The 26,400-nt window shown below is 44.0% G+C and overlaps 1 protein-coding gene across 1 annotated transcript in view; it reads right to left on the reverse strand.

The window, feature by feature from the left end:
* The window catches only part of CDH13 (cadherin 13), a 548,360-nt gene that overhangs the window by 317,456 nt on the left and 204,504 nt on the right, over positions 1-26,400 (reverse strand). Inside the window, exon 3 of the mRNA XM_072117266.1 lies at positions 17,438-17,646. Within this exon, the coding sequence (XP_071973367.1) occupies positions 17,438-17,646 (209 nt within the window). The remainder of the gene's footprint in view (positions 1-17,437; positions 17,647-26,400) is intronic.

Consider the following 26,400-nt stretch of genomic DNA (forward strand, 5'->3'; position numbering starts at 1 on the left):
CAGAGAAGGTTCAGTTTAATCATTGGGATTTCTTATATAAAATGCTAATTTTCTAACCTGAAAACCAAGAGCAAAAAATCTAATCAAATGCAAAAAAGTAATTGGTACAAGTTTTGCTATGGTTCAGTAATATGATATATACCATATTACATAAACTGGTAATAGAGTCAGCATGGTTTTATGAGACAGCAATCCAGCCAAACTAATCTGATCAGTTTTTATGAGAAGATTAAGTAATAAATGATATTTTGGCACTGTGATTATTATGATTGATTTGGATTTTTATCAAAGCTTTGGATGCTGCTCCATATTCCTGATTGGTATAGGATTGAAACTCTGGCACTTGTGGGTATCTAAGTTATTGCATAAAATATATTATTCAGACTGTATTTACAGCACTGGACAGCCAAATGAGATTACAACCATTAGTGAAAAGCTTCAATATTGATATTTAAGGTTGTAAAGTTATCCTGAAGTTAGGGGTGAATTAAGGCCTAAGAAGGCACATGGGTAAGCTTTTCTATGGGTAATTTTTATGGCTCAGTAATAGCAGAAAAAGTTGAGTTACAAAATAAGAAGGGGCAGAACACAAAAGGCTTGGAAATTAAGACAATAGTAGGAGTGGAGTGATCTGATTTTGCAGTAGGCAATGACTTGTCTACTTATGTGATGATGATTAGAAGGAAAGTTTTGCAGACTTTATGGAAGATAATGACTTGTCCCTTGCTCAGCCATGAAACGGGTCATTCTATCGGAACATAGTGTTTTCCGGTGCTGAGTGTTTATTTTGTATTCTCAAAGATGCATTATCACAAATGAAGGGAAATGGTGATATTATCATTTTATCAATGTATAGTTTATAATCCAGTGTTATCCAGTCTATTTACGGATCTGAAATCCCAGCTTGCAAATGATGCTTAGGTAAATGTTTACTTCTTTCAGAAACTTGGATATAACAATGAAAAGGAAACCTGGAGAGACTCTGCTACTGAGAGTACACAAGTGATAGCACAGCACAGCTGGACTATGGCGCGCAATGCAGAACACAAACACTTGCAATATTCAATACATGAATTCAAGATACATGAATACATATACACTTGTTATCTTACAGATTCTGAGTGCAGGTAACTGTAGAAAGTTCCTATGGAGAAGCCTGTAAGGAGTTAGCTGAGCCATAGCAATTGTACCATATTTTCTAACAAAGAGAACATCTTAACTGCACTGTTTCAGCATTCATTGGGCTGTTACTATCTCTGTGAGCTTGGCTGGGAAACATTCTGTTGCTGATGTTTTGCTGTGAGTTGGTTTTGTAGGGAATCTGTCATTGTAACTATAAAAAGCTGCAGGCAGTGTTAGATGTAGGTAGTATACTGTATCTACACTGTAGTAAGTGTCACAGTTCCGTAACCCTTTCATGCTCTGCAATGTACATGTACGGGACAGAGGTGTCGAGGCTATATGAAGAGGGCTCACTGGGTGAGCCCTTGTTATACACAGGAGGGGCTTGCAACAAAAACCCACCGCTAATATCCTGTGATGTCATTGGGGATCGGCGATCGGTTCCCATGACAGCCGCGGGTCTTTGTTAGACCTTAGGCTGCATGGAATTTGTAGTCTCGTTACAATGAACCAGTAGCTCTTTTTAATGAATACTGTGTAAAAATACAGTAGTATAGCAGTATATCAGACCATCTAGGGTTAAACTAAACTAGAGTGTCTAATAGAAAGTAAAAAAAAATTAAAATCACCTCCATTCCCTAGAACTAATATAAAACTTAATAAACAGGAAAAATCACAAACACATTAGGTATTGCAACGTCTCAAAATGCCTGGTCTATCAAACTATAAAAATGGTTATTCCTGGCCTTGAACCAAATTACAGGAAGTAGCGCCCAAATGTCTGAAACGCTACCTTTACACCATTTAACATCACATAAACAATGTAATAAAACATGATCAAAAGGGCACAGTCCTGTGCACATGAGCACAGTCCTCAAAATGATAGCAATGAAAACATCAGCTTATCTCACAAAAATGACACCTCACGCAGCTCAGTACACCGAAGTATGAAAAGTTATTAGTATCAGAAGATAGCGAAACTATTTTTTTTATTTGTCACATTCTTTTCATTTTTGAAAATGTATTAAAACTTGGTATCACCATGATTGTACTGAACCAAAGAAAAAAGTAGATGTGTCATTGTGAAAGACATAAAAGGCGAGCCCACAAGAAAGAGCCCACCACATTTGGAGCTTCTTTCCAGCTTTGCAGTACATGGCACAGAGTAATAAATAAAGTCACTAATAAAAAAAACTTGTTATGCAGAAATTACACAGCTCTGTACAAGGAAAAATTACAAAGTTATAGATTTTTGAATGTGGAGAGTGAAAAATAAACGAAAAAACACTGTGTCCTTAAGGGGTTCATGTACTCCAGATTAAGTGATACTACATGAAACCATACTGCAAAACAAAGATGCCAACCAAATTGACAGTACCAATACATTGATTCTAGAGATGAGCGAACATGCTCGTCCGAGCTTGATGCTCGGTCGAGCATTAGCGTACTCGAAACTGCTCGTTGCTCGGACGAATACTTCGCCCGCTCGAGAAAATGGCAGCTCCCGCCGTTTTGCTTTTTGGCGGCCAGAAACAGAGCCAATCACAAGCCAGGAGACTCTGCACTCCACCCAGCATGACGTGGTACCCTTACACATCGATAGCAGTGGTTGGCTGGCCAGATCAGGTGACCCTGGGATAGACTAGCCGCTGCCCACGCTGCTCGGATCATTCTGTGTCTGGATGCTGCTAGTGAGAGAGCTGCTGCTGGTCAGGGAAAGCGTTAGGGTGTTCTATTAGCTTACTGTTAGGCAGGAGTGATTCTCCAAGAAACCAACAGCCCTTCTTAGGGCTACAATAACGTTATACTTTTTTTTTTTATTTGCAGCTAGTACCATATTGTGAGGAATTTGCAGGGGGACTTGCTACCGTTGTGTTTAGCTCTTAGTGACACACATATCCACATCAAACACCAAAGTGGGAAAATTTATTAGGGGTTTGATTTCAATTAGGCACAGTCTGCCATTTACTTTTTATTTTACGTTTATTTTTTTAATAACTCAGTGTCATCTCATCTTGCATAGTAGTGTGCTTTCATACTTGGCTAGAAAATAGCCATAGGAGAATCCAAACGGCTTACTTACGCCTACAGTAGCGTTATATATATTTGATTTCTGGTTGATCTGCTGGTGGCTGTACTTGCTGCAGTGCATCTACTAGCAAATTGTGAGCAATTTGTAGTGAGACTTGCGACCGCTGTGTTTTGCGCTTAGTGACGCACATATCCAATGCAAAGACCGAAGTGGGAAAATTTATTAGGGGTTGGATTTCAATTAGGCACAGTCTGCCATTTCCTTTTTATTTTACGTTTATTTTGTTTAATAACTCAGCGTCATCTCATCTGGCATAGTAGTGTGCTTTCATACTTGGCTAGAAAATAGCCATAGCAATAGGATAGCATCGTTTGGTTTTTAAAACTAAAAAACACAAAAAAAAGTTAAAAAAAAATTAAAGTTATAACTCTCATTTTAAAAATGTTTAACCCGAGGGCTAGGGGTAGAGGACGAGGGCGGGGACGTGGGCGTCCAACTACTGCAGGGGTCAGAGGCCGTGGTCCTGGCCGGGGTGAGACACCACCTGCTTATGAGGGAGCAGGGGAACGCCGCAGAGCTACACTCCCTAGGTTCATGTCTGAAGTTACTGGGACTCGTGGTAGAGCACTGTTGAGGCCAGAACAGTGCGAACAGGTGATGTCGTGGATTGCCGACAATGCTTTGAGCAATTTGTCCACCAGTCAGTCTTCCACGCAGTCCACCCATGTCACCGAAATCGGCACTCCTCCAGCTCCTGCACCTCAGCCTCCTCCCCCCCAGTCTGCCCCCTCCCAGGAAAATTTGCCATTTGAACCGGCATACTCTGAGGAACTGTTTTCTGGACCCTTCCCACACTCACAAACCACTTGTCCGGTTGCTGCTGAGCAATTTTCCGATGCCCAGGTTTTCCACCAGTCGCAGTCTGTGGGTGATGATGACCTTCTTGACGTAGTGGAAGAAGTGTCTAAAGAGGTGTCCGACGATGAGGAGACACGGTTGTCAGACAGTGGGGAAGTTGTTGTCAGGGCAGGAAGTCCGAGGGGGGAGCAGACTGAGGGATCGGAGGATGATGAGGTGACAGACCCAAGCTGGGTTGATAGGCCGGGTGAACACAGTGCTTCTGAGACAGAGGAGAGTCCTCGACCAGAACAGGTTGGAAGAGGCAGTGGTGGGGCCAGACGGAGAGGCAGGGACAGAGCTGGTGCAACAGCGCCAAATGTGTCAACTAGTGAAGCTCCCGTGGCGAGGGCTCCTGCGGCGAGGGCTAGATTTTCCGAAGTCTGGAGGTTCTTTAAGGAAACACCGGATGACCGACGGACTGTGGTGTGCAACATTTGCCAAACCAGGATCAGCAGGGGTTCCACCACTACTAGCTTAACTACCACCAGTATGCGCAGGCATATGAATGCTAAACACCCCACTCAGTGGCAACAAGCCCGTTCACCTCCGGCCGTGCACACCACTGCTCCTTCCCCTGTGTCAGCTGATAGTCAGCCCCCTGCCCAGGACCCTGCCACAAAAACCCCATCGTCGCCTCCACGATCCTCCACAGCATCCACCAGCATTCAGCTCTCCATACCCCGGACGCTGGAGCGGAAACGCAAATATAGTGCAACCCACCCGCACGCCCAAGCCCTTAATGTCCACATCTCCAGATTGTTTAGCCTGGAGATGCTGCCCTATAGGCTAGTAGAGACCGAGGCCTTTCGCAACCTCATGGCGGCGGCCGCCCCTCGGTATTCGGTCCCCAGCCGCCACTACTTTTCCCGATGTGCCGTCCCAGCCCTGCACCAGCACGTGTCAGACAACATCATCCGTGCCCTGACCAACGCCGTTTCTGACAAGGTCCACCTGACCACAGACACGTGGACGAGTGCTGCCGGGCAGGGCCACTATATATCGCTGACGGCACATTGGGTTAACTTGGTGGAGGCTGGGACCGAGTCTGACCCTGCGGCTGGTCATATACTGCCGACGCCGAGGATTGCGGGGCCTACCTCGGTCCAGGTGTTTCAGGCCTACTATGCCTCCTCCTCCTCCCACCCCTCCTCCTCCTCCGAACTACCATCCGTGGGCATGGCGCCATCAGTCGGTAGCTCTAGGCACAGCAGCAGTGCCGTCGCTAAGCGACAGCAGGCGGTGCTCAAACTGCTGAGCCTAGGCGATAAAAGGCACACCGCCCAAGAGCTATTACAGGGCATCACGGCGCAGACTGATCTGTGGCTGGCACCGCTGAACCTGAAGCCAGGCATGGTTGTGTGTGACAACGGCCGTAACCTGGTGGCGGCTCTGCAACTCGGCAGACTGACACATGTGCCATGCCTGGCCCATGTGTTAAATCTGATAGTTCAGCGTTTCCTCAAGACATACCCCAATCTGTCTGATTTGCTCACGAAGGTGCGCCGCATCTGTGCGCATTTCAGGAAGTCCAGCACAGATGCTTCCACTCTCAGGGCTGCGCAGCGCCGCCTCCAACTGCCCGCTCACCGACTGTTGTGCGACATGCCCACGAGGTGGAATTCAACACTGACCATGTTATCCAGAGTTTACCAGCAGCGCCGAGCGATTGTAGACTGCCAGATGTCAACTTCCAGGTCAGGTCAGGTCAGGTCAGTCAGCTTCCTCAAGTCTACAATGAGGAGTGGACGTGGATGTCTGATATCTGTCAGGTGCTGAGTAACTTTGAGGAGTCAACACAGATGGTCAGTGGCGATGCCGCCATCATCAGCCTCACCATCCCGCTGCTTGGCCTGTTGAAAAACTCTCTGATCAGCATGAAGTCGGAAGCTTTGCGCTCGTCACAAGAGACGGGGGAAGAAGATTCCCTTGTTGATAGCCAAAGCACCCTTAGGTCTGTTTCTCAGCGCATATCGGAGGAGGTGGAGGTGGAGGAGGATGAGGAGGAAGAGGAGGAGAATGTTGGCGAGACACAAGAGGGGACCATTGTTGAGTCCTTCACTGTTCAGCGTGTATGGGCAGAAGAAGAGGAGTTGGAGGAGTTGGAGGAGGAGGAAATGGACAGTCAGGCCAGTGAGGGGAGTGAATTCTTACGCGTTGGTACTCTGGCGCATATGGCAGATTTCATGCTAGGCTGCCTATCCCGTGACCCTCGCGTTCAAAGAATTTATTCCAGCACCGATTACTGGGTGTTCACTCTCCTGGACTCACGGTACAAGCAAAATCTTTCCACTCTCATCCCTGGAGAGGAAAGGAGTGTGAGAATGCATGAATACCAGCAGGCCCTGGTTCACAAGCTGAAACAGTATTTCCCTTCTGACAGCGCTAGCGGCAGAGTGCGTAGTTCTGCGGGACAAGTAGCGAGGGAGAGTAGGCGAGCAGGCAGCTTGTCCAGCACTGGCAAGGGTACGCTTTACAAGGCTTTTGCCAGCTTTATGTCACCCCAGCAAGACACTGTCACCTGTCCCCAGTCTCGGCAGAGTAGGGCTGATCTTTACAGAAAGATGGTGAGGGAGTACGTAGCTGACCATACCATCGTCCTAAATGATCACACAGCTCCCTACAACTACTGGGTTTCAAAGCTGGACATGTGGCACGAACTGGCGCTGTACGCCTTGGAGGTTCTTGCCTGCCCTGCCGCTAGCGTCTTGTCCGAGCGGGTTTTCAGTGCAGCTGGTGGCATCATCACCGATAAGCGTACACGCCTGTCGACTGACAGCGCTGACAGGCTGACGCTTATTAAGATGAATAAAGCCTGGATTTCTCATAATTTCCAATCTCCACCAGGTGAAGGAAGCTCAACCTGAATAATTTATCCACTCCTCCTCCTCCTCATTTTCCTCCTTCTCCTCCTCTTTGTACAGTAAAGCAGAGGAAACTGGCTATTTTTTGACAGGGCCCACTGGCTCTAGCTATAGTACTTTATGCATTTAATTTTTCTGGAGGGCCACCTACCCGGTCCTCTGTTTTAACCGGTTCGCGACCGCCCGCCGTGTATTCACGGCGGCGGTCGCGTCGCGCTGCATGGAGAGGGCTCACGGGCTGAGCCCTCTCCATAGCCGGTAAGTCTTTGCTGCATATTGCAGCAAAGGCTTACCGGTAACATCCGCGATCGGTGCTAGCACCGATCGCGGGTGTTTTTACAGCGTGGGCTGCCGGCAAAGCTGCCGGCAGCCTCAAACAGATAGCGGCGCATGGGCGCCGCCTTGTTACCTGGGATCGCCGCTCCCCGTGACGTCATCGGGGGGCGGCGATCCATCTCCATGGTAGCCTCGGGTCTTCCGAAGACCCGAGGCTATTTCATTTTAACCCCTTCATTACAATGTGCTGATAGCACATTGTAATGAATGAGGAAGAAAATCCCCATATACTGCCATACTGTAGTATGGCAGTATATGATAGGATCGATCAGACAACCTAGGGTTAAAGTACCCTAGGGAGTCTGAAAAATAGTATAAATAAAAATAAAAAAAAGTTTAAAAAAAAAAATTATAATAAAAAAACCTAAAATTTCAAATCACCCCCCTTTCCCTAGAACTGACATAAATATAAATAAACAGTAAAAATCATAAACACATCAGGTATCGACGCGTCCGAAAATGCCCGATCTATCAAAATATGATAACGGTTTTTCAATGCGTTTAACCCCGTAACGGAAAATAGCGCCCGAAATCGAAAATGGCACTTTTTTGCCATTTTGAAAAATCTAAAAAAATCTATAAAAAGTGATCAAAAGGTCGTACAGTCCTAAAAATGATATAATTGAAAATATTATCAAATTTCGCAAAAAATGACACCACACATAGCTCCGTACACCAAAGTATAAAAAAGTTATTAGCGCCAGAAGTTGGCAAAATCAAAAAAAATTTTTTTGTACAGGAGGTTTTAATTTTTGTAAATGTATGAAAACATTATAAAACCTATACAAATTTGGTATCCCCTTAATCGTACCGACCCAAAGAATAAAATAGACATGTCATTTGGGGCGCTCAGTGAAAGACGTAATATCCAAGCCCACAAGAAAATGGCGCAAATGTGTTTTTTCACCATTTTCATTGCATTTGGAATTTTTTTCCCGCTTCCGAGTACATGGCATGGAATATTTAATACCATCATTATGAAGTGCAATTTGTTACGCAGAAAACAAGCCGTCACACAGCTCTTTATGTGTAAAAATAAAAAAGTTATAGATTTTTGAAGGTGGGGAGTGAAAAATGGACATGAAAAAACAGGAAAGGGCCCGGTCCTTAACCGGTTAAACAATTTTTGGGAGTGCCACATACAGGCACTCAATCTATTCAATTTTTCTGGAGGGCCACCTACCTGCTCCTCTGGTTTGAAAACTTTTTTGGACTGCCACTTACAGGCACTCAATCTATTCCATTTTACTGGAGGGCCACCTACCTGCTCCTCTGGTTTGAAAAGTTTTTTGGACTGCCACATACAGGCACTCAATCTATTCAATTTTTCTGGAGGGCCACCTACCCGCTCCTCTGGTTTGAAAACTTTTTTGGACTGCCGTCTGCCACATACAGGCACTCAATCTATTCCATTTTACTGGAGGGCCACCTACCTGCTCCTCTGGTTTGAAAACTTTTTTGGACTGCCACATACAGGCACTCAATCTATTTCATTTTTCTGGAGGGCCACCTACCCGCTCCTCTGGTTTGAAAACTTTTTTGGACTGCCACATACAGGCACTCAATCTATTTCATTTTTCTGGAGGGCCACCTACCTGCTCCTCTGGTTTGAAAACTTTTTTGGACTGCCACATACAGGCACTATCCAAATTAAATTGTCTCCATAGCAGCCTCCACACGTTGTCTCCATTGCTACCTCCAAAAGTCGTCCATATAGCTGCCTCCATACATCGTCCCCTTATCAAACGAGGTGTGTCAGGCAGAAATTTGGGTTGTTTTCATGGATTCCACATCAAAGTTGTTAACTTTGTCGCCACCCTGCTGTGTTATCCACAAAATATACTGGCAAACTTTTATCATTTACCAATATTATTTCAGCGCTTCTTGCGCATCTGTTTACATTCCCCTCACCCGCCATATCCTAAACTTATAAGAACGCTACTACACTTGATCTTATACAAAAGGTTCTTAGAAGTGCTGTTTGGGGAGTAGCCTAGAGACAGGGGCTTGGATTGGCGAAAGCTCGCCTGGCAGCGGAGCGCCAGCTCCATGCGCATCATGCGCTTCTTGCGCATCTGTTTACATTCCCCTCACCCGCCATATCCCAAACTTATAAGAATGCTACTACACTTAACTTGGTGCAGGCTGGGACCGAGTCTGACCCTGGGGCTGGTCATATACTGCCGACGCAGAGAATTGCGGGGCCTACCTCGGTCCAGGTCTCAAAGGTCTAGTATACCTCCTCCTCCTCCCACCCCTCCTCCACCTCCTCCTCCTCCGAATTACCATCCATGGCCATGGCGCCATCAGTCGGTAGCTCTAGGCACAGCAGCAGTGCCGTCGCTAAGCGACAGCAGGCGGTGCTCAAACTGCTGAGCCTAGGCGATAAAAGGCACACCGCCCAAGAGCTATTACAGGGCATTCCACATCAAACTTGTTAACTTTGTCGCCACCCTGCTGTGTAATCCACAAAATATACTTGCAAACTTTTATCATTTACCGATATTATTTCAGCGCTTCTTGCGCATCTGTTTACATTCCCCTCACCCGCCATATCCTAAACTTATAAGAACGCTACTACACTTGATCTTATACAAAAGGTTCTTAGAAGTGCTGTTTGGGGAGTAGCCCAGAGACAGGGGCTTGGATTGGCGAAAGCTCGCCTGGCAGCGGAGCGCCAGCTCCATGCCAAGATCCAACTAACATAGTTTTAACTGCAGCACCTTTAATCTACTACTAGTTCACTGCCTCCATACATGGTCCCCTTATCAAACGAGCTGTGTCAGGCAGAATTTTGGGTTGTTTTCATGGCTTCCATGTTAACTTTGTCGCCACCCTGCTGTGTAATCCACAAAATATACTGGCAAACTTTTATCATGTACCAATATTATTTGAGCGCTTCTTGCTCACCTCCTTTGGTTCCTCTCTGCCACCCATTGGTTTGAAGCCTGAGTCCATTTAGAGTATGTCGCCATGCCACTCTCTAGCCTGCCGCTGCTGCCGCTGCCTCTGCATGCCGTCCCCTATAGTGTCAGGGTCAATTATTGGATGTTTTACATGCTATCTAGCTTCATTCTGTCACTCTGTCATGGCCATGCTGTTGCCCATAATTTTGGCATAATGGTGCGATTAAGCAGCCTCAGAGGCATCCATGCATGCTGCCCCTGCTGTTTCCTGTCCATTTCCGTGGTGTTTCCATCCTTTTCTGAGGTTCCCAGGTGTTTGGCCAAGCTTCCCTGTGCAGAGCCTTGGTCCCCTTGAAAAATGCTCGAGTCTCCCATTGACTTCAATGGGGCTCGTTATTCGAGACGAGCACTCGAGCATCGGGAAAAGTTCGTCTCGAATAACGAGTACCCGAGCATTTTAGTGCTCGCTCATCTCTAATTGATTCTTTATGATATATATAGAATACAAACATAAAAAAGTTCATCGAGACCTAAAATTAATTATAAACACACAAGTTGGTGGTAGTTATGGTCAAAATCAAAAATCGAAAGCATTATCTATTCAAACAGTCCATACATGAATGAAAAAAAGGGTTAAGAATAAAATCTGCATTAGGATAATAACATATGTACATGTATCTTCAACCTAATCAAGCTACAGTACAACAATATGAATACCTTAAATGGACCAAATAGTATATTAACCTGCATGTTAGTACATGACCCAAACAACCAGATCAGACCACTACCTCAACAGTTTCACAGTCTGCTTCCTCAGGATGTGTTGCCTTTAAAGGTCATCTCTGTATTTGCATTGTATATATCATTTTTCAGTATGATCACAGTAATAGATTCACAATATATAAGGGTAGAACCAGTGTAAACCTGTGGGTCTCTCTTCTTTAATAAACAGAAAATGAATACTGTAAGTATTGGTGGCTGATGTGACTTGCCGTCTGGAATTGAAGACAGTTGCAGAAAAAACTGGTGTCTATGAATTGAATATCAACACAACAATCCTTAGATCTTCCTGAGCAGTGATCCCCCAGATATCATGCTTGAACATGTTTTGGACAGCAGACCGTTTCAGTACTGAGGAGTCCATTGTCCCAGGAAACCTGAAAGTAGATTTCTACTTCTAAACCCCTTTTAAAATTAAATCACCTAAAATTAAAAGTAAAGTACCTGACTCCTTGCCAGAACAGACCCCCAATTGATGTGTGGGTCACCCTCCAGCAAGCAAGTCATCGAGTCCCAGAATCAACAGCAAAATCAATTCTCTCTCCCCCCCTCCCTTTTGGCCACATGATTGTAGGTTTTCAAGCAAACTGACATGGACAATAAAAAGTGAAGAGGAGTCATGTATAGCTGCGGCCCGGTTTATCAATTGTCTGTGATCATGACAGGTCAGAGCTGAGAAGAGGACCACATACATTTGGATTTGCTTGATAATTTACAGTGATGTAGATAGGAAGGAAGGGGAAGAGGGAGCCGTGTATTTATTATTATCCTTTATTAGAGGAGAGATAACACATCTAATGTCACTTTCTTTTGTTTTAACCAATCCATTGCCACCACAAGTTTTCCCTGTCCTTGTTAATATCACCTTCTAAAGGCCAGAATTGCTTTAAAGGTTCTTGTAGATTCCATTAATTTTTTTCTGTCCACAATGTACATAATATATCTACAAATCCAACAACGGCACCTAACATCACAGCTTTCCAGTACATTGCATGGAATATTAAATGGCGCCACTCAAAAGTACAATTTTTCTTGCAGAAAACAAGTCCTCACACATCTCTGTAAATGTAAAAATAAAAAAAGTTTTTGGAATAAGGGGAGTAAAAAACAGAAACGCAAAAGCAAAAAAGGCCTGAGTCCTGTTAGAATCACATTGTCCCATGTGTATATATTGCTCTGTGGCTTGCAGCGTGATCTTGAAATAAAATGCAACATAGAATTATGTAACAATATCTTCTATCAAGCTGATAAATGTTCTATGTAGTCATTCTCTATATCTGCTTCAGTATTTGTGGGAGAGCAATGATATGGTCAACATTCTACCTCCCAGTGTCGGACTGGCCTACCAGAGTACCAGACGATCCTCCGGTGGGCTCTGGCTCAACCCAATACTGAACCCCAGAGGTCCATCAGAAAACAATACATTTGGAGGCTGCTAGAGTATATTTGTTGAGGGATAATGAAGAGTGGGCCCCCAGATTGATTTTCTAGACCACCCGGTCATGGACTGCATATACTGTAAGTCTGGGCATTAACATCTCCACCTACACTACCATCTATTATTTATAATACTGGTGTTCTTTCATACCTCCTTTTGTACCATGTAATAAAGCCCTTGATGCTCTGATAATGTAGGCATTGTTGGTACTGAAGGACTTCTGGGCAGCACTGTGGGGACTGGGCCATTGGTGACAAAAAAAGAAAGAGTGTACATACCATGCTCCTGGCTCCCTTGGTGATTTTGAAGTTTTAAACTTTCAGAAGTTACAGGTGCTAATTGGCAATGAATGGCTCACTCAGAACACAGTAACATTCTGTAAACTAAGGAAGCCCAATAAAAAAAGGCTACTTATTGGCTGAAGCGGGTCCCATGACAAACACAGAACTTTGAGACCCAGAAATACCATAACACCTTCCAGGAGTCAGGTAAGAATTCTTTCTTTTTTTCCTTATCCCTTCCCTTAGCTCCCCCAGGGTTTTCCAGAGTGCCTTGACAACTCTTGGCAAGGAGGAGTAGCCGGGTATCTAAGTACAATAGTCAATACAGTGTTTCTTGTGGGCACTGCCCATCGCATTATCACTCTGCTATTCTTCAAAGTTATATCCAAAAGATTGAAAATTTGCTATTCAGAATTCCAGAAAAGCCTATTTATAATCACTATGGACCATGTTATTTGTCAATCAGCTTTCCCAGAACCATATATAATTAAAACCAGATGACCGGAGTTTTGAGTTAGTAGAAGGGGACAATTCAATTACATATTCTTACAAGTTCAGGTTACTGCCAGCTCTGTACTCTGCAGGAAATAATCTCTTAGCTATATGATTTAAATACTGACTCTGTGGATTGTTTTAAGCTGCTGCAGATAAAATGATAAAATGATACAGAGGGGAGAACATGACTCAAAGAAAAATTAGTATTTTAGAGATTAAAATGTCAAAGGGAAGCAATGAAATTTCACCGCACTTAAATTTACATCTCAGAGTCCATGGCGAGTGAATTAGACATCACAGAAGAGCATAAGAAAAATACTAATAAATCCAATTAAAGCCAATCTGTTAGAACACATTTGACTACATTGATAAATTCTACATTTTTCATAAATGCGTAAGAACAAAAGCAACAATATTTAAGGTGAGTAGCAAAAGGAATTAACTGCAGAACCCCCACAAAAGTGATACAAGGGTAATGCAGTATTACATTAATAAACTTTCCGGGTCCAACTACAAAATACCATAGTACATTTCTAACCGACATTGTGATGTCTGTTCATAACGTGATCAATGATAATTTACCCACTGCTTTTATATGATGGTTGCAATTACTAAGGTTAACCTCTACACAAATAGCTGACTTCCTCTTCCATTTTCTGGGCACTGACTGGTGAAAACAGCTGATTGATTTTTTTGGACCTGTTTTGAGCACTACAAACATTCATTCATTATTAAGGGGGTTTTCAATGAAATACAGCTCTCAAATTTAAATCCCTAAAGATACAGGCAGTCCCCGGGTTACATACAAGATAGGGACTGTAGGTTTGTTCTTAAGTTGAATTTGTATGTAAGTCGGAACTGTATATTTTATCTTTGTAATCCCAGCCAAAACTTTTTTGGTCTCTGTGACAATTGGATTTTAAAAATGTTGGATTGTCATAAGAATCAGGATTAACAATAAAGCTTCATTACAGACACATTTGATAACTGTTACAGTTGTTTATTGTAGCCTAGGACTAAAGTACAATAAATTACCCATATCCAGAGGTCCGTTTGTAACTAGGGGTCGTATGTAAGTCGAGTATTCTTAAGTAGGGGACCGCCTGTATTAGCACAATGCAGATCACTTTTAATTCCTTACTTTGCATTTTTAGTCCGCTTTATTGCTGTTTTAGCTCCTATCAATCAGTGATGGTCAGTGTCCCTGTCAGCAGGGGCGTAACTACAGCAGTTGCTGCCATAGCAGCTGCTATGGGACCCACATTGTCAGGGGGCCCTGTAATTGGACCTGACGCACTAAATAATGGAGGATGTGCATATTTTCTGAGGGGTTAAGGGGCCCCATTTAGAAGTCTGGTATGGGGCCCTGCCTCTCCTAGTTACGCCCCTGCCTGTGGGCAGGGACTCACTTTATGATCCCTCTGTGCTATGAGATACTGTGTGCTGACAATGGGCTTAGATTATCAGGGTAAAGGCTTATCTACAATTTTATTTAGCTTCTGGACATTCTACAAGCATCTGACACATAGACAAAGAGAGGTGAGACAGATCAGCGATGAGAGATTATGAGATTCATGAGATGGATATAAAACACAATAAAAACATTTATCTTATCTCTGTTTGTTTTGGCTAGTTTTTGCCTGTTTATTCATCTGCTTCTTTGGTCATTTATCAATCTCACTTTTTCCTTGTGTTAAATTGCAATGTGCCAAAAAATGTCTCAAAGAAGAAGGAAAAACAGGAAGAAAAATAAAGATAAATGACCCCCAATGACACCTGACCGATAAAATACACAGTCAGCTTTGCTTATCTGTCTGTAGCTTGTAGAGTAAGTCTCTCCACACTGCTGTTTGCCAGCAGGAAGTGACTGTGTCTGAGCTGGTCTTGTAACTGCAGTGTGCAGACAGAGAAGCTATTCATGAGGAGAATCTGACCATAGTCAGAAGATTTTATGGTCATATCCAGGGGTGACCAAAATTGCCCCTGGCAACAACAGGACTGATAGAGACAGGTTGGAATTATATCTGTGAATTAGTTATTAAGTATCCAGAGGACCAAGATTTAGCACATCTAAATGCTGCTATATTCTTACAATAGGCATACAATCGAGAATAACATGAATGATGATAACAGTATTAAAAATAAAAATAAATTGAATAAAAAATAAATAAATAACAATCTAGCCCTTAATATCGTACATAAATATTCATAATTTGTAGATGGAAATTCATGAGCCGATCCACGCTTTAAAGGTTCAATATAGTAGTTAGTGTTCAAATAATTTCTTACTTTAGAAATTCTTGTAGTGATTACATGCTTAAAATTTTTTCTTGCACATTTCACATACATCACACAACAATCCGTAGTTAAAATGCTTCAGGTTAACCACAAATACACTGTATAAAACTAGGTGTAGTTCTGAAGGTTAAACACAAATGTAGTGTCCAAATTTGGGTATAATTCACACTTTAGTAAGACCAACGCACAGCTCCAGTTCACACCTAGAAGAACAATATGTGGTGCGTCTTGAACTTGTGTCCAGTGCCACACCCTTGTGTGGATTGGCACTTAAAAGTTATATCTGTGAATTAGTTAATAACAGTGAATTAGTGAATGTGTTAATTTGTTATCCTGAATATATTTAAGAATCCTTTTAAGAAATACCACATTTTATTCTAGGGATCAATTCTAAATTTGTGGGTATAAAAATAACATTTAACTCTCTCTGATGCAGAGCAGCATCTCCCATCACCACCCATCATTGCTTGTGTAGAGAGGTTCAGCAATGATGTGGCATCAACAGCACATAGCATTTACAGGCTGTAGTGAGTGCTTGTGTGATCTCAACTAGAGGCTGGCAATGATGGAGGTGCTATGCTGGATCAGAGTGCTGGAGAGAAGTGAGTATAGGTGTTTGTTACTTTTATACCCCCTGTAGCCCATCTAAGAAGTTACACCTTGACAAAAGTGTCATAATTAGAGATGAGCGAGCACTAAAATGCTCGGGTGCTCGTTATTCGAGACAAACTTTTCCAGATGCTCGAGTGCTCGCCTCGAATAACGAGCCCCATTGAAGTCAATGAGAGACACGAGCATTTTTCAAAGGGACCATGGTTCAGGAATAAAATGTGTTATTTAATTGAAAAAGAATGTCTTCTGATAAGTTAGCAGATGTATGCAAACATCTGCAATCTATTCTTCACTGTTCCGCGCGTATATTATCTCCCGACAAGTTAACAGATGTGAAGAACAGTGAAGAATAGAATAAAAACAGTGAACACAGGATCATTTAAGTGAAAAACGCAGTGAAAAACACAGTGAAGAATAGATTACAGATGTTCGGCACATCTGCTTACTTGTCGGGGTGATACGCTGTCCCGGGATCGCTCCTCTTCTTCCACTGAAGTCTCCCCGTGCTGCCCGATGTCTCCCCGTGCTGCCCGATGTCTCCCCCATGCTGCCCGATGTCTCCCCCGTGCTGCCCGATGTCTCCCCGTGCTGCCCGATGTCTCCCCCGTGCTGGCCGATGTCTCCCCCGTGCTGGCCGATGTCTCCCCCAGGCTGGCCGATGTCTCCCCCGTGCTGCCCGATGTCTCCCCGCTGCCCGATGTCTCCCCGTGCTGCCCGATGTCTCCCCCGTGCTGCCCGATGTCTCCCCGCTGCCCGATGTCTCCCCGTGCTGCCCGATGTCTCCCCCGTGCTGCCCGATGTCTCCCCCGCGCTGCCCGATGTCTCCCCCGCGCTGCCCAATGTCTCCCCGCGGCCCGATGTCTCCCCGCTGCCCGATGTCTCCCCCGTGCTGCCCGATGTCTCCCCCGTGCTGCCCAATGTCTCCCCGCTGCCCGATGTCTCCCCGCTGCCCGATGTCTCCCCATGCTGCTTGATGTCTCCCTGCTGCCGTTCCGCGCGTATCTTCCGACAAGTAAGCAGATGTGCCGAACATCTGTAATCTATTCTTCACTGTGTTCTTCACTGTCTTTTTCACTTAAATGATCCTGTGTTCACTGTGTTCACTGTTTTTATTCTATTCTTCATTGTTCTTCACTGTGTTTTTTTAATTAAATGCTCGATCTCGAGCAGGGGAAATACTCGTCCGAGCAACGAGCCGTTTCGAGTACCTTAATACTCGAACGAGCATCAAGCTCAGACGAGTATACTCACTCATCTCTTGTCATAATCATTCATGAAATATCCAAGGGCTACCATAAGTTTCTACCCAACCTGACAGCTTGCACTTTCATACAAGGCTCTACTAGTGACATTCAGGTATATAGAATCATTTTTACCTTTATTGAGTTGTGTCTGTCCCTCTTCCCCAGAATCTTCACTTCTGCCATATCATCAGAGTGAAGGGATCGAGCATTAATGAACAAAACCCGGATATTCTCAGTCACATTCCTCAAAGCAATTAATGATCCATCAGGCTCCACTTTGAAATCTGGGTTAGAGACCTCGTATTGCACTTCTTCATTCCCCTGACAGTCGTCAAACTGCACTGTAAGGAAAAGATGAGAAAAAAAGTTATCATGGGAGCTGTCATGTCATGTCAATACACTGTCACTGGTGGAGGGTATAGCAGCGAAACAGCAACTATATGAAAGCTACAGACATCTAATCCTCTCCAGCAGGAGAACAAAATAACATATACTCAATGTTTCCCAATTAATTCTATATCCATATCAGTAAAAAAATATATTTTCTTAATCGAGTCATATTTTTGTTTGTGACTACCTGTATGTTCTGCTAGGGGAAGATTTTAGTCTCTATTTAAGGGCTCATTTAACCCCTTAATGACAGGTCATTTTAAGTTTTTGGATTTTCATTTTTCACTCCCCACCATCAGAAATTCATAACTTTTTTTTATTTTTCCATGTAAAACCTTGTTCCTTGTTTTCTATGTAACAAATTGCACTTCATATTGACGGTATTTAATATCCCATACCTCCTGTACAATAAAAAAATTCTTCTTTTTGCTATCTTGCAACAAACACTTACCGGCTATGGAGAGAGCTCAGCCTGTGAGCCCTCTACAATCACCCGCAGCTTACGCGTGATGTACTACTACACGTTGGTAAGGTGTTAAGGGTCAGGAGGAGAAGGTGGGAGGGTTCAGCGCTCTACACCCGCCTGCCTTCATAAACAGAAGAACCACCACAAAGGAATTATCCTGTACTTTGGCAGATTTGTGGCACGGCCACCAGACTCAGCCACATTCCGGTGAAGCTTTGTGTGCTCACTGCATCATGACCGAGAGCTATAGAAGTTCACGGCGCCCATAGCAGCCATGTGAATGTACCCTTATTCTGTTAATTTCTTTGAAAAACTCCACCCAGCAGCAGGAAGCAGGAATTTAAAAATTTAACAAAAGTCTACCACCTCTAGTATATGTGTAACCCTGACCCGCGCCTGTACTTGAGCACTTGCTGTAGAATAGGCCAGGAACTGGTGCAGGTTATAGCACAATTCTACCTTGCGTAGAACTGCCAGCGACAAATATTTTACAAGGCCAGAGGTTCTAAATATATCCACTGCGGTGGGTGGGGGGTCACATAAAGGGCTGGGCACCAAACAACAGCACATAATAAATAGCCCCATATTGTATATCATTTAAGAGAAAATTCTGGTCATTTTTTTAATTAAATTATCCTCTCATATGTGGATAAAGCATATTAGTCTGAATTATTCAGCATGACTAGTAAGTCCAATAAAAGATAACATTGTCTAATGACTCTCGCCTAGTCAGCCCCATAAGTACAGGTCATACTGGACCCCATGACCGGTGAGGCTCTGTTTAGATTTCTGGTAGTTATGATCATTGCCAGGATTGCCATGATATCTTCTCCCAACATATCCCAGTTAGCATTAGCATCTTCTTAGGTTTGGTGCTATATGCTACAACCTGAAATTGTAACCATGTAGAGTTCATAATTCTCTGCTATCATTGTACACTTCAGGTCACAAAACCCATATTACTACTATCTTTTGAAGTAATCAAGACAAACATTTAACACTGAGCTCTTCTAATCATTTCATGGATATGGTGGCAATTACCAGACTTATCATACATACTCGAGTATAAGCCTAGTTTTTCAGCACAAAATTTGTTATCAAAAACCCTAACTTGGCTTATACTCGAGTCAAGAAAAAAACATAGTCAAAACTCACCTTTCCAATGTCACTCGTAGGTCCTATGCTGGTGCTGCCACGGGTCCTTCGGATCCTCTTCGGGTTATTCCGCTCCTCTTTGGGTCCCCTCGCGATGCCGGAAGCTCACAAACAATGACATCGGCAAGCAGCTGATGTAATACTGTGTGCCGCCTGAGCACGAAGACCCGAAGAGGAGCGGAAGAATCAAAAGAGGACCAAAGGACCCGAGGCAGCATCGGAGACAGACTGGGCAGGCTATATACTACAGGGGGCTGGGCAGGCTGTATACTACAGGGGGCTGGCAGGCTATTCACTAAAGGGTCTGGTAGGCTATATACTACAGGGGTCTTTCTGGCTATATACTGGCAGGCTGTGACCAATGCATTTCCCACCCTCGAGTCAATAGGTTTCCTCAGTTTTTTGTGTTGAAATTAGGGGTCTCGGCTTATACTCCGGTCGGCTTATACTCAAATATATACGGTACTTATCCATAACTGATCCCTTCTGCACTTCATAAGGATTGTGTCTGCACTAATCAAACCATAATAATATATAAAAATCAAATCATTGTGAGACCACTGTAGGATGTAGAACAACAGAACATACCTTGTACAGAGCACAGTCCTTATGAAAAGATCCCTCTAATGAGTACTTGCCCTCATTTGTATTTCACAGAAGGACAGCAGACAGCAGTGTCAAACTTCACCTAAGCCCAAAATAGCAATAGTTTTTGATGCATCCTTAGATGTTACTCAGCAGCACACCTCTAAATGGTCCCTGTAGATCCAAGGCTTCTACATGCATAATCCCACCAATAGTCACAGCTGTCTCAGAATCAGTACAATTCCCACCAGCCTGTAAGGCTCAGCCTCATCTCTCCTCTCATGATAAAGGCAATACACAATCTTTGGGTTTCTTGACCTCAGAGTGTTTGCCAGTGTCACTTAATTCCCACTACTACTTTATGACATATGTCAGTCATATATATATATATATATATATATATATATATATATATATATACTAGCTGCAGCTCCCAGATAATAAATCATTTCAAAATAGAAAGGTTTAATAAAAATATTTTACTTGTATTTATCTCTCTCTGACTGTATCTGAACATGTCTGTCTATGAGTGTCTCTGACTGTCTCTATCTGTCTGTGTCTATCCGTCACTGACCGTCACTGTCTCTGATTGTCTCTGTCTGACTGTGTCTGTATATGACAGTTTCTGACCATTTCTGTCTCTGAGTGTCTCTGATTATGTCTGTTTTTCTCTGCCTGTCTCTGTTTCTGTATCTGTCTATGACTCCGGGTTTATCTGACTGTCTCTGTCTCTGATCTTCTCTGACTTTCTCAGACTGTCTCTGACTGTTACTGTCTATGTCTATGACTGTCGTGGTCTCTAACACCGACTGTCTCTGGTTTTCTTTGTCTGTCACTGACTGTGACTTTCTCTGACCATCTATGCTTTTGTCTCTGACTGTCAATTCATCTATGGGGGAATTTATCAAGCAGAACTGTTTTAGTTGCCCACAGCAACCAAACAGAGCTCAAGTTTTATGTCCCTATAGCTGTTAATAAAAATGGAGCTCTGATTAGTTTCCATGGGCAACAGGAAAAGTTTTACCTCAGACATTTCTGATAAAGCCTCCCTATCTCTGTGTCCTTATCCATCTTACCTCACAGATGAGCTGTCTTATACTCATTGCATATAGTAACCAATCACAGCTCAAAGCTCATATTAATGACCTGTGACAAAACAGCAACCAATCACGGTTGGTTTTTGAATGCCACAGCAGCAGACAATTGATACTACATATGGTGTTTAATAAGTGTATTTTGGAAAGCGCGGGTTAAAATTTCGGCCCCAAACCGAGTCACCCGAGTCAGAGAGACCAGCTAAATTTGGTAATTGAAATGCGACAGGCTGGGCACAACACCCAAACACACACATGCAAAATTATGAAACATGCTCTATTCTTCTCATGGATGAGGATCACGGAAGGCTATAGAGATCTATGGGTCCGCAAAAAACAAACTAATCCCCTTAGCCTAATCCCTTACAATATATATCAATATATATATATATATATATATATATATATATATATATATATAATCACATCACAAATTGGTAGTTGTTTAGAGTACACCATATATAGAATAGTCAATTGCAAGTTTCATAAGGCTAGACAGGCCTTACCCACCAACATGTGAATAAATTCCAAGGTCAAGCAGTACTCCAAGTGAAGAAAAAGTGTTATTCCAACATTTCACATACTCAATGAAGGCATTTTCAAGTAGCTTTCATTGAGAGGGTGAAACGTTGCTATAACTACTTCTTGTAGTTTCAAATGGAGAGAGGATCCGGCACTCACAATTTAGGTGAAGAAATCCTTTTCTTTATTGGAATAAAACATTTCTTTTTTTCTACATTTGGAGTGCTCGGGCACTTTATTAGGTACACCATGCTAGTAACGGGTTGGACCCCCTTTTGCCTTCAGAACTGCCTCAATTCTTCGTGGCATAGATTAAACAAAGTGCTGGAAGCATTCCTCAGAGATTTTGGTCCATATTGACATGATGGCATCACACAGTTGCCGCAGATTTGTCGGCTGCACATCCATGATGCGAATCTCCCGTTCCACCACATCCCAAAGATGCTCTATTGGATTGAGATCTGGTGACTGTGGAGGCCATTTGAGTACAGTGAACTCATTGTCATGTTCAAGAAACCAGTTTGAGATTATTCCAGCTTTATGACATGGCGCATTATCCTGCTGAAAGTAGCCATCAGATGTTGGGTACATTGTGGTCATAAAGGGATGGACATGGTCAGAAACAATACTCAGGTAGGCTGTGGCATTGCAACGATGCTCAATTGGTACCAAGGGGCCCAAAGAGTGGTAAGAAAATATTCCCCACACCATGACTCCATCACCACCAGCCAGAACCGTTGATACAAGGCAGGATGGATCCATGCTTTCATGTTGTTGACGCCAAATTCTGACCCTACCATCCGAATGTCGCAGCAGAAATCGAGACTCATAAGACCAGGCAACGTTTTTCCAATCTTCTGCTGTCCAATTTCGATGAGCTTGTGTAAATTGTAGCCTCAGTTTCCTGTTCTTAGCTGAAAGGAGTGGCACCCGGTGTAGTCTTCTGCTGCTGTAGCCCATCTGCCTCAAAGTTCGACATACTGTGCATTCAGAGATGCTCTTCTGCCTACCTTGATTGTAACGGGTGGCGATTTGAGTCACTGTTGCCTTTCTATCAGCTCGAACCAGTCTGCCCATTCTTCTCTGACCTCTGGCATCAACAAGGCATTTCTGCCCACAGAACTGCCGCTCACTGGATGTTTTTTCTTTTTCGGACCATTCTCTGTAAACCCTAGAGATGGTCGTGCGTGAAAACCCCAGTAGATCAGCAGTTTCTGAAATACTCAGACCAGCCCTTCTGGCACCAACAACCATGCCACGTTCAAAGGCACTCAAATCACCTTTCTTCCCCATACTGATGCTCGGTTTGAACTGCAGGAGATTGTCATGACCATGTCTACATGCCTAAATGCACTGAGTTGCCGCCATGTGATTGGCTGATTAGAAATTAAGTGTTAACGAGCAGTTGGACAGGTGTACCTAATAAAGTGGCCGGTGAGTGTATATAAAACGAGCAGGTTGTTACTAGATTTATTATACCTTCTGCACCAGTTTTCTAGTAAATAATCTCCCCATCCCTGCCGAAGATTTCTTGCCCTAAGATCAGCCCTAAGATCGGCGAACTGATTTGGACGAAGTGTAATTCGATATAAATTTCACTGAAAATGTGATTTGTAATGAATCCGAAGTTAACGCTGATTTGTGGGAAAAAAGTCCGCCCCGCGCATGCTTTTTTAGCTAAATGGGCGCGAGCACAACGGGATACATGGGGCAGAGAAGGAGAAAGGAACACCTTCGATGACATCTGCAGACCTGTAAGCCAATCAGCGACTGGCAGGCTTATGTAATGTCACAGCCCTATAAAAAAAACTGTCTGCAATCTCTGCAGTTCACACTGCATGTGCTGTCTGCAGCATCCAGCTGCTTCTAATGTACTGTGCTGTAGCTATTTTTGCTCCTCTCCCAGGGTGTGCGTTTTGGGGCATCTGTATAAAGCAAATTAATTTAATGTTTTTTGTTGCTAAAGTTGAGAGCAAGAAATACCTGTCAAATCCACAGGCTGTTCATTGTGGGGTATCTGTATAAAGCAAATTCACATACTTTTTTGTTGCTAAAGTTGAGAGCAAGAAATACATGTTGAATAAACTTAGTTTATAGAGTGATTTTCGCTCCAATTACAGGGTGTCCATTTTTGGGTGTCTATATGATGCAAATTCCCATACTTTTTTGTTTCTAAAGTTGAGAGCAAGAAATACGTGTCAATCCACGTAGTTTATAGAGTGATTTTCGCTCCAATTACCATGTGTCCGTTGTGGGGTATCTGTATAACGGAAATTCCAGTACTTTTTTGTTGCAAAAGTTGAGAGCAAGAAATACGTGTCAAATCCATGTAGTTGATTAACCACTATGTCTGACAGAGGTGTGGCAGGTGGAGCAGGCAGAGGTCGCAGCGCAATAAGGGGACGTGGCAGCAGGGGGGACTCTGTTATACCAGACCTGCCGTTGTCATCTAGCGACAGTGGGTTGATCAACAAACCAAAGGTTTTTGATTAGTTGACTAGGTCCCCCAATACCTCAAATATAACATCTAACAACCTCAGCCAAGAGTCCAAGGGTTTGTCAAATCCAACAATTAGTCGACATGGTCCAGGAGCAGGTCAGAGGCCCTCACCTGTTCTCAACCAACTTCTGTCCTGTTCATTTTCCTCAGCCAGAGAGCTACTAGGTGGTTTGGGCTCAGCGTCACTATACAGCGAGGGCGAAGTGTTTGAGGACAGTCAGCACCTTCCTGGCAGTGAAGAGATGGGGCAGACATCCGCTACTTTGTGCAGTAGGCAGGCTGTGCATACTGACAACTTTGAGGTGAATAGCACTGACAGGGAAACGCAAATTGATGATGATGTATCTGATCGCACTTTGGAGCCGGGTGTAGCAAGGGAATCATCATCATCGGGCGAAGAAAGCGTCAGTTTGCCCGTCAGGCAGCGGAGCAGGCAGCAAGTCGCTACTGAAGCCATGAGTCAGCAGGGTAGCAGCAGTGAGAGGACAGGATCCAAACAGATGCGGGGTACAAACCCCATTTTGGAGGTACAAGTAAGTAGTGGTACAGGGGCTCAACAAGGCAGCAGCATTAATAGTCACTCAGTGCAGAGAGTTGGCAGTAAAATCATCACCTCAGCGGTGTGGCAGTTTTTTGTTAAGACACCATAGGAGCCGAGCGTGTGTATATGTAGAATCTGGGGGCAGAAAGTGAAGCGTGGCTAGGGAGCTAAGGTTGGCACCACGGCCCTGCATCAACACATGCAGCGTCACCATCCAATGGCCTGGGAGAAACGGGGAATAGATATGGAGGTCCATCCTGCCACCACAGCAACTAGAGCAGCAATTAGTGGCACGCATGCCATTTCATCCAGTCAAGGCTCCAGCACCTCTATCAAAGGGAGCTGTTTGTCTTTGACATCATCTCCTGGTCCAGATGCTCCTGCGCTTCGCTATGCATGGCGCCAGTAATCATTGAAAAAGGCAATTACAAAGAGACAACTGTATGCGTCCAGTCATCCTAAAGTGCAGAAGCTGACCGTGCTTTTGTCCAAGTTTTTGGTACTGCAGTCCCTCCCTTTTCAAGTCATGTCAGCCTCCTCCTCCTCCTTCTCCACTACCACCTCAGCCTCCACAAGTCTGCTCCATCATACCACATGTGCAGGGCACAGCGGTGTCACACAGTTCTACATCTGGTTTGCCTGGGCGAATGAAGTCACACAGGGGAGGAACTGCTCCGCATCATGAAACAAGAAATCATCTGTGGCTTTCTCCATGACAACTGAAAATGGGAATAATGGTGACAGACAATGGGAGTAAAATGGTGTCCGTGCTGCACCTAGGAGGGATGGCCCATGCACCCTGTATGGTGCACATGTTCAATCTGGTTGTCAACAGGTTCCACAAGTCTTCCATCCATCTACAAGAAATTCTAAAAATAGCCAGGAAACTGTGCACGCACTTCAGTCACTCTTACAAAGCCAAGCATCTCCAGATGTTATATATCACCAGTATGAACAGAGAAAAGCTATTAATGATTTTTTGATGATGCAAGCGCAACAGAGTACTCCCTTAGGTAACTTTGATGTCAGCCACTGGCACCTGCCATTTGCTCAGGCCCTTTAAAGAGGCCACGTTATTTGTCAGTCGCCAGAACTGCGGGATGAATAACGTCATTCTACTGCTTCATGTCCTGGAACTCATGCTGCAAAATCTGTCTAAGCAGGGCACTGGAGAAGTGGAGACTATATCTCTACAGTCCGAAGGGGCTGAACTGATGGAGGAGGTGGACATTGGGACACAAGCAGAGTTTGGAGAAATCAGTGGTTTTTTCACAAAAGATGAGGAGTATGAGCATCCAGAGGAGGTAGAAGACGAGGCAGATGACCCAGAAGCACCGTGGTAGTATACAGTAGAGATTGACGCCGGGAGTCCCTCAGAGTCACTTGTGTAGATTGCCAAAAGCATGCTGCTTTGCATAACTAGTAACAGCTCAATAGTCAACATCCAGCATAGGGATGAGTTTTGGCTTTCTACCCTCTTGGACCCTCGCTACCAGTCAAAAATGGGTGACTTTTTCCAGCTGCCGAGAGAAAGGAACAACTGGCGTACTATCGAGAAATACTGAAAAGACAGTTTGCCGTTGCCTTTGTGCACCATTGCCCATCCTCTGTCAGGTCTGACCGAGGGATTCCTGGCAGTGATCGCTCATGTACTACTGCCACAGCTGCTATGGGGAGATGGGGGGGGGGGGTAGGAGGCATAGCAGCTCCATCTGCAGCAGCTTAAGTCTGGAGTCCTTGTTGAGCAAATTCCTTCACCTGCCTTGTGAGGAGGGTAGCCGCCACCAGCAGCAGCAGCAGGATATGGAGCAGACTCTGCAGCAGCAGATGGTGGCCTACTTG

This window comes from Engystomops pustulosus, chromosome 7 (genome assembly GCF_040894005.1).
Source record: "Engystomops pustulosus chromosome 7, aEngPut4.maternal, whole genome shotgun sequence".
NCBI classification, from domain to species: Eukaryota; Metazoa; Chordata; class Amphibia; order Anura; family Leptodactylidae; genus Engystomops; species Engystomops pustulosus.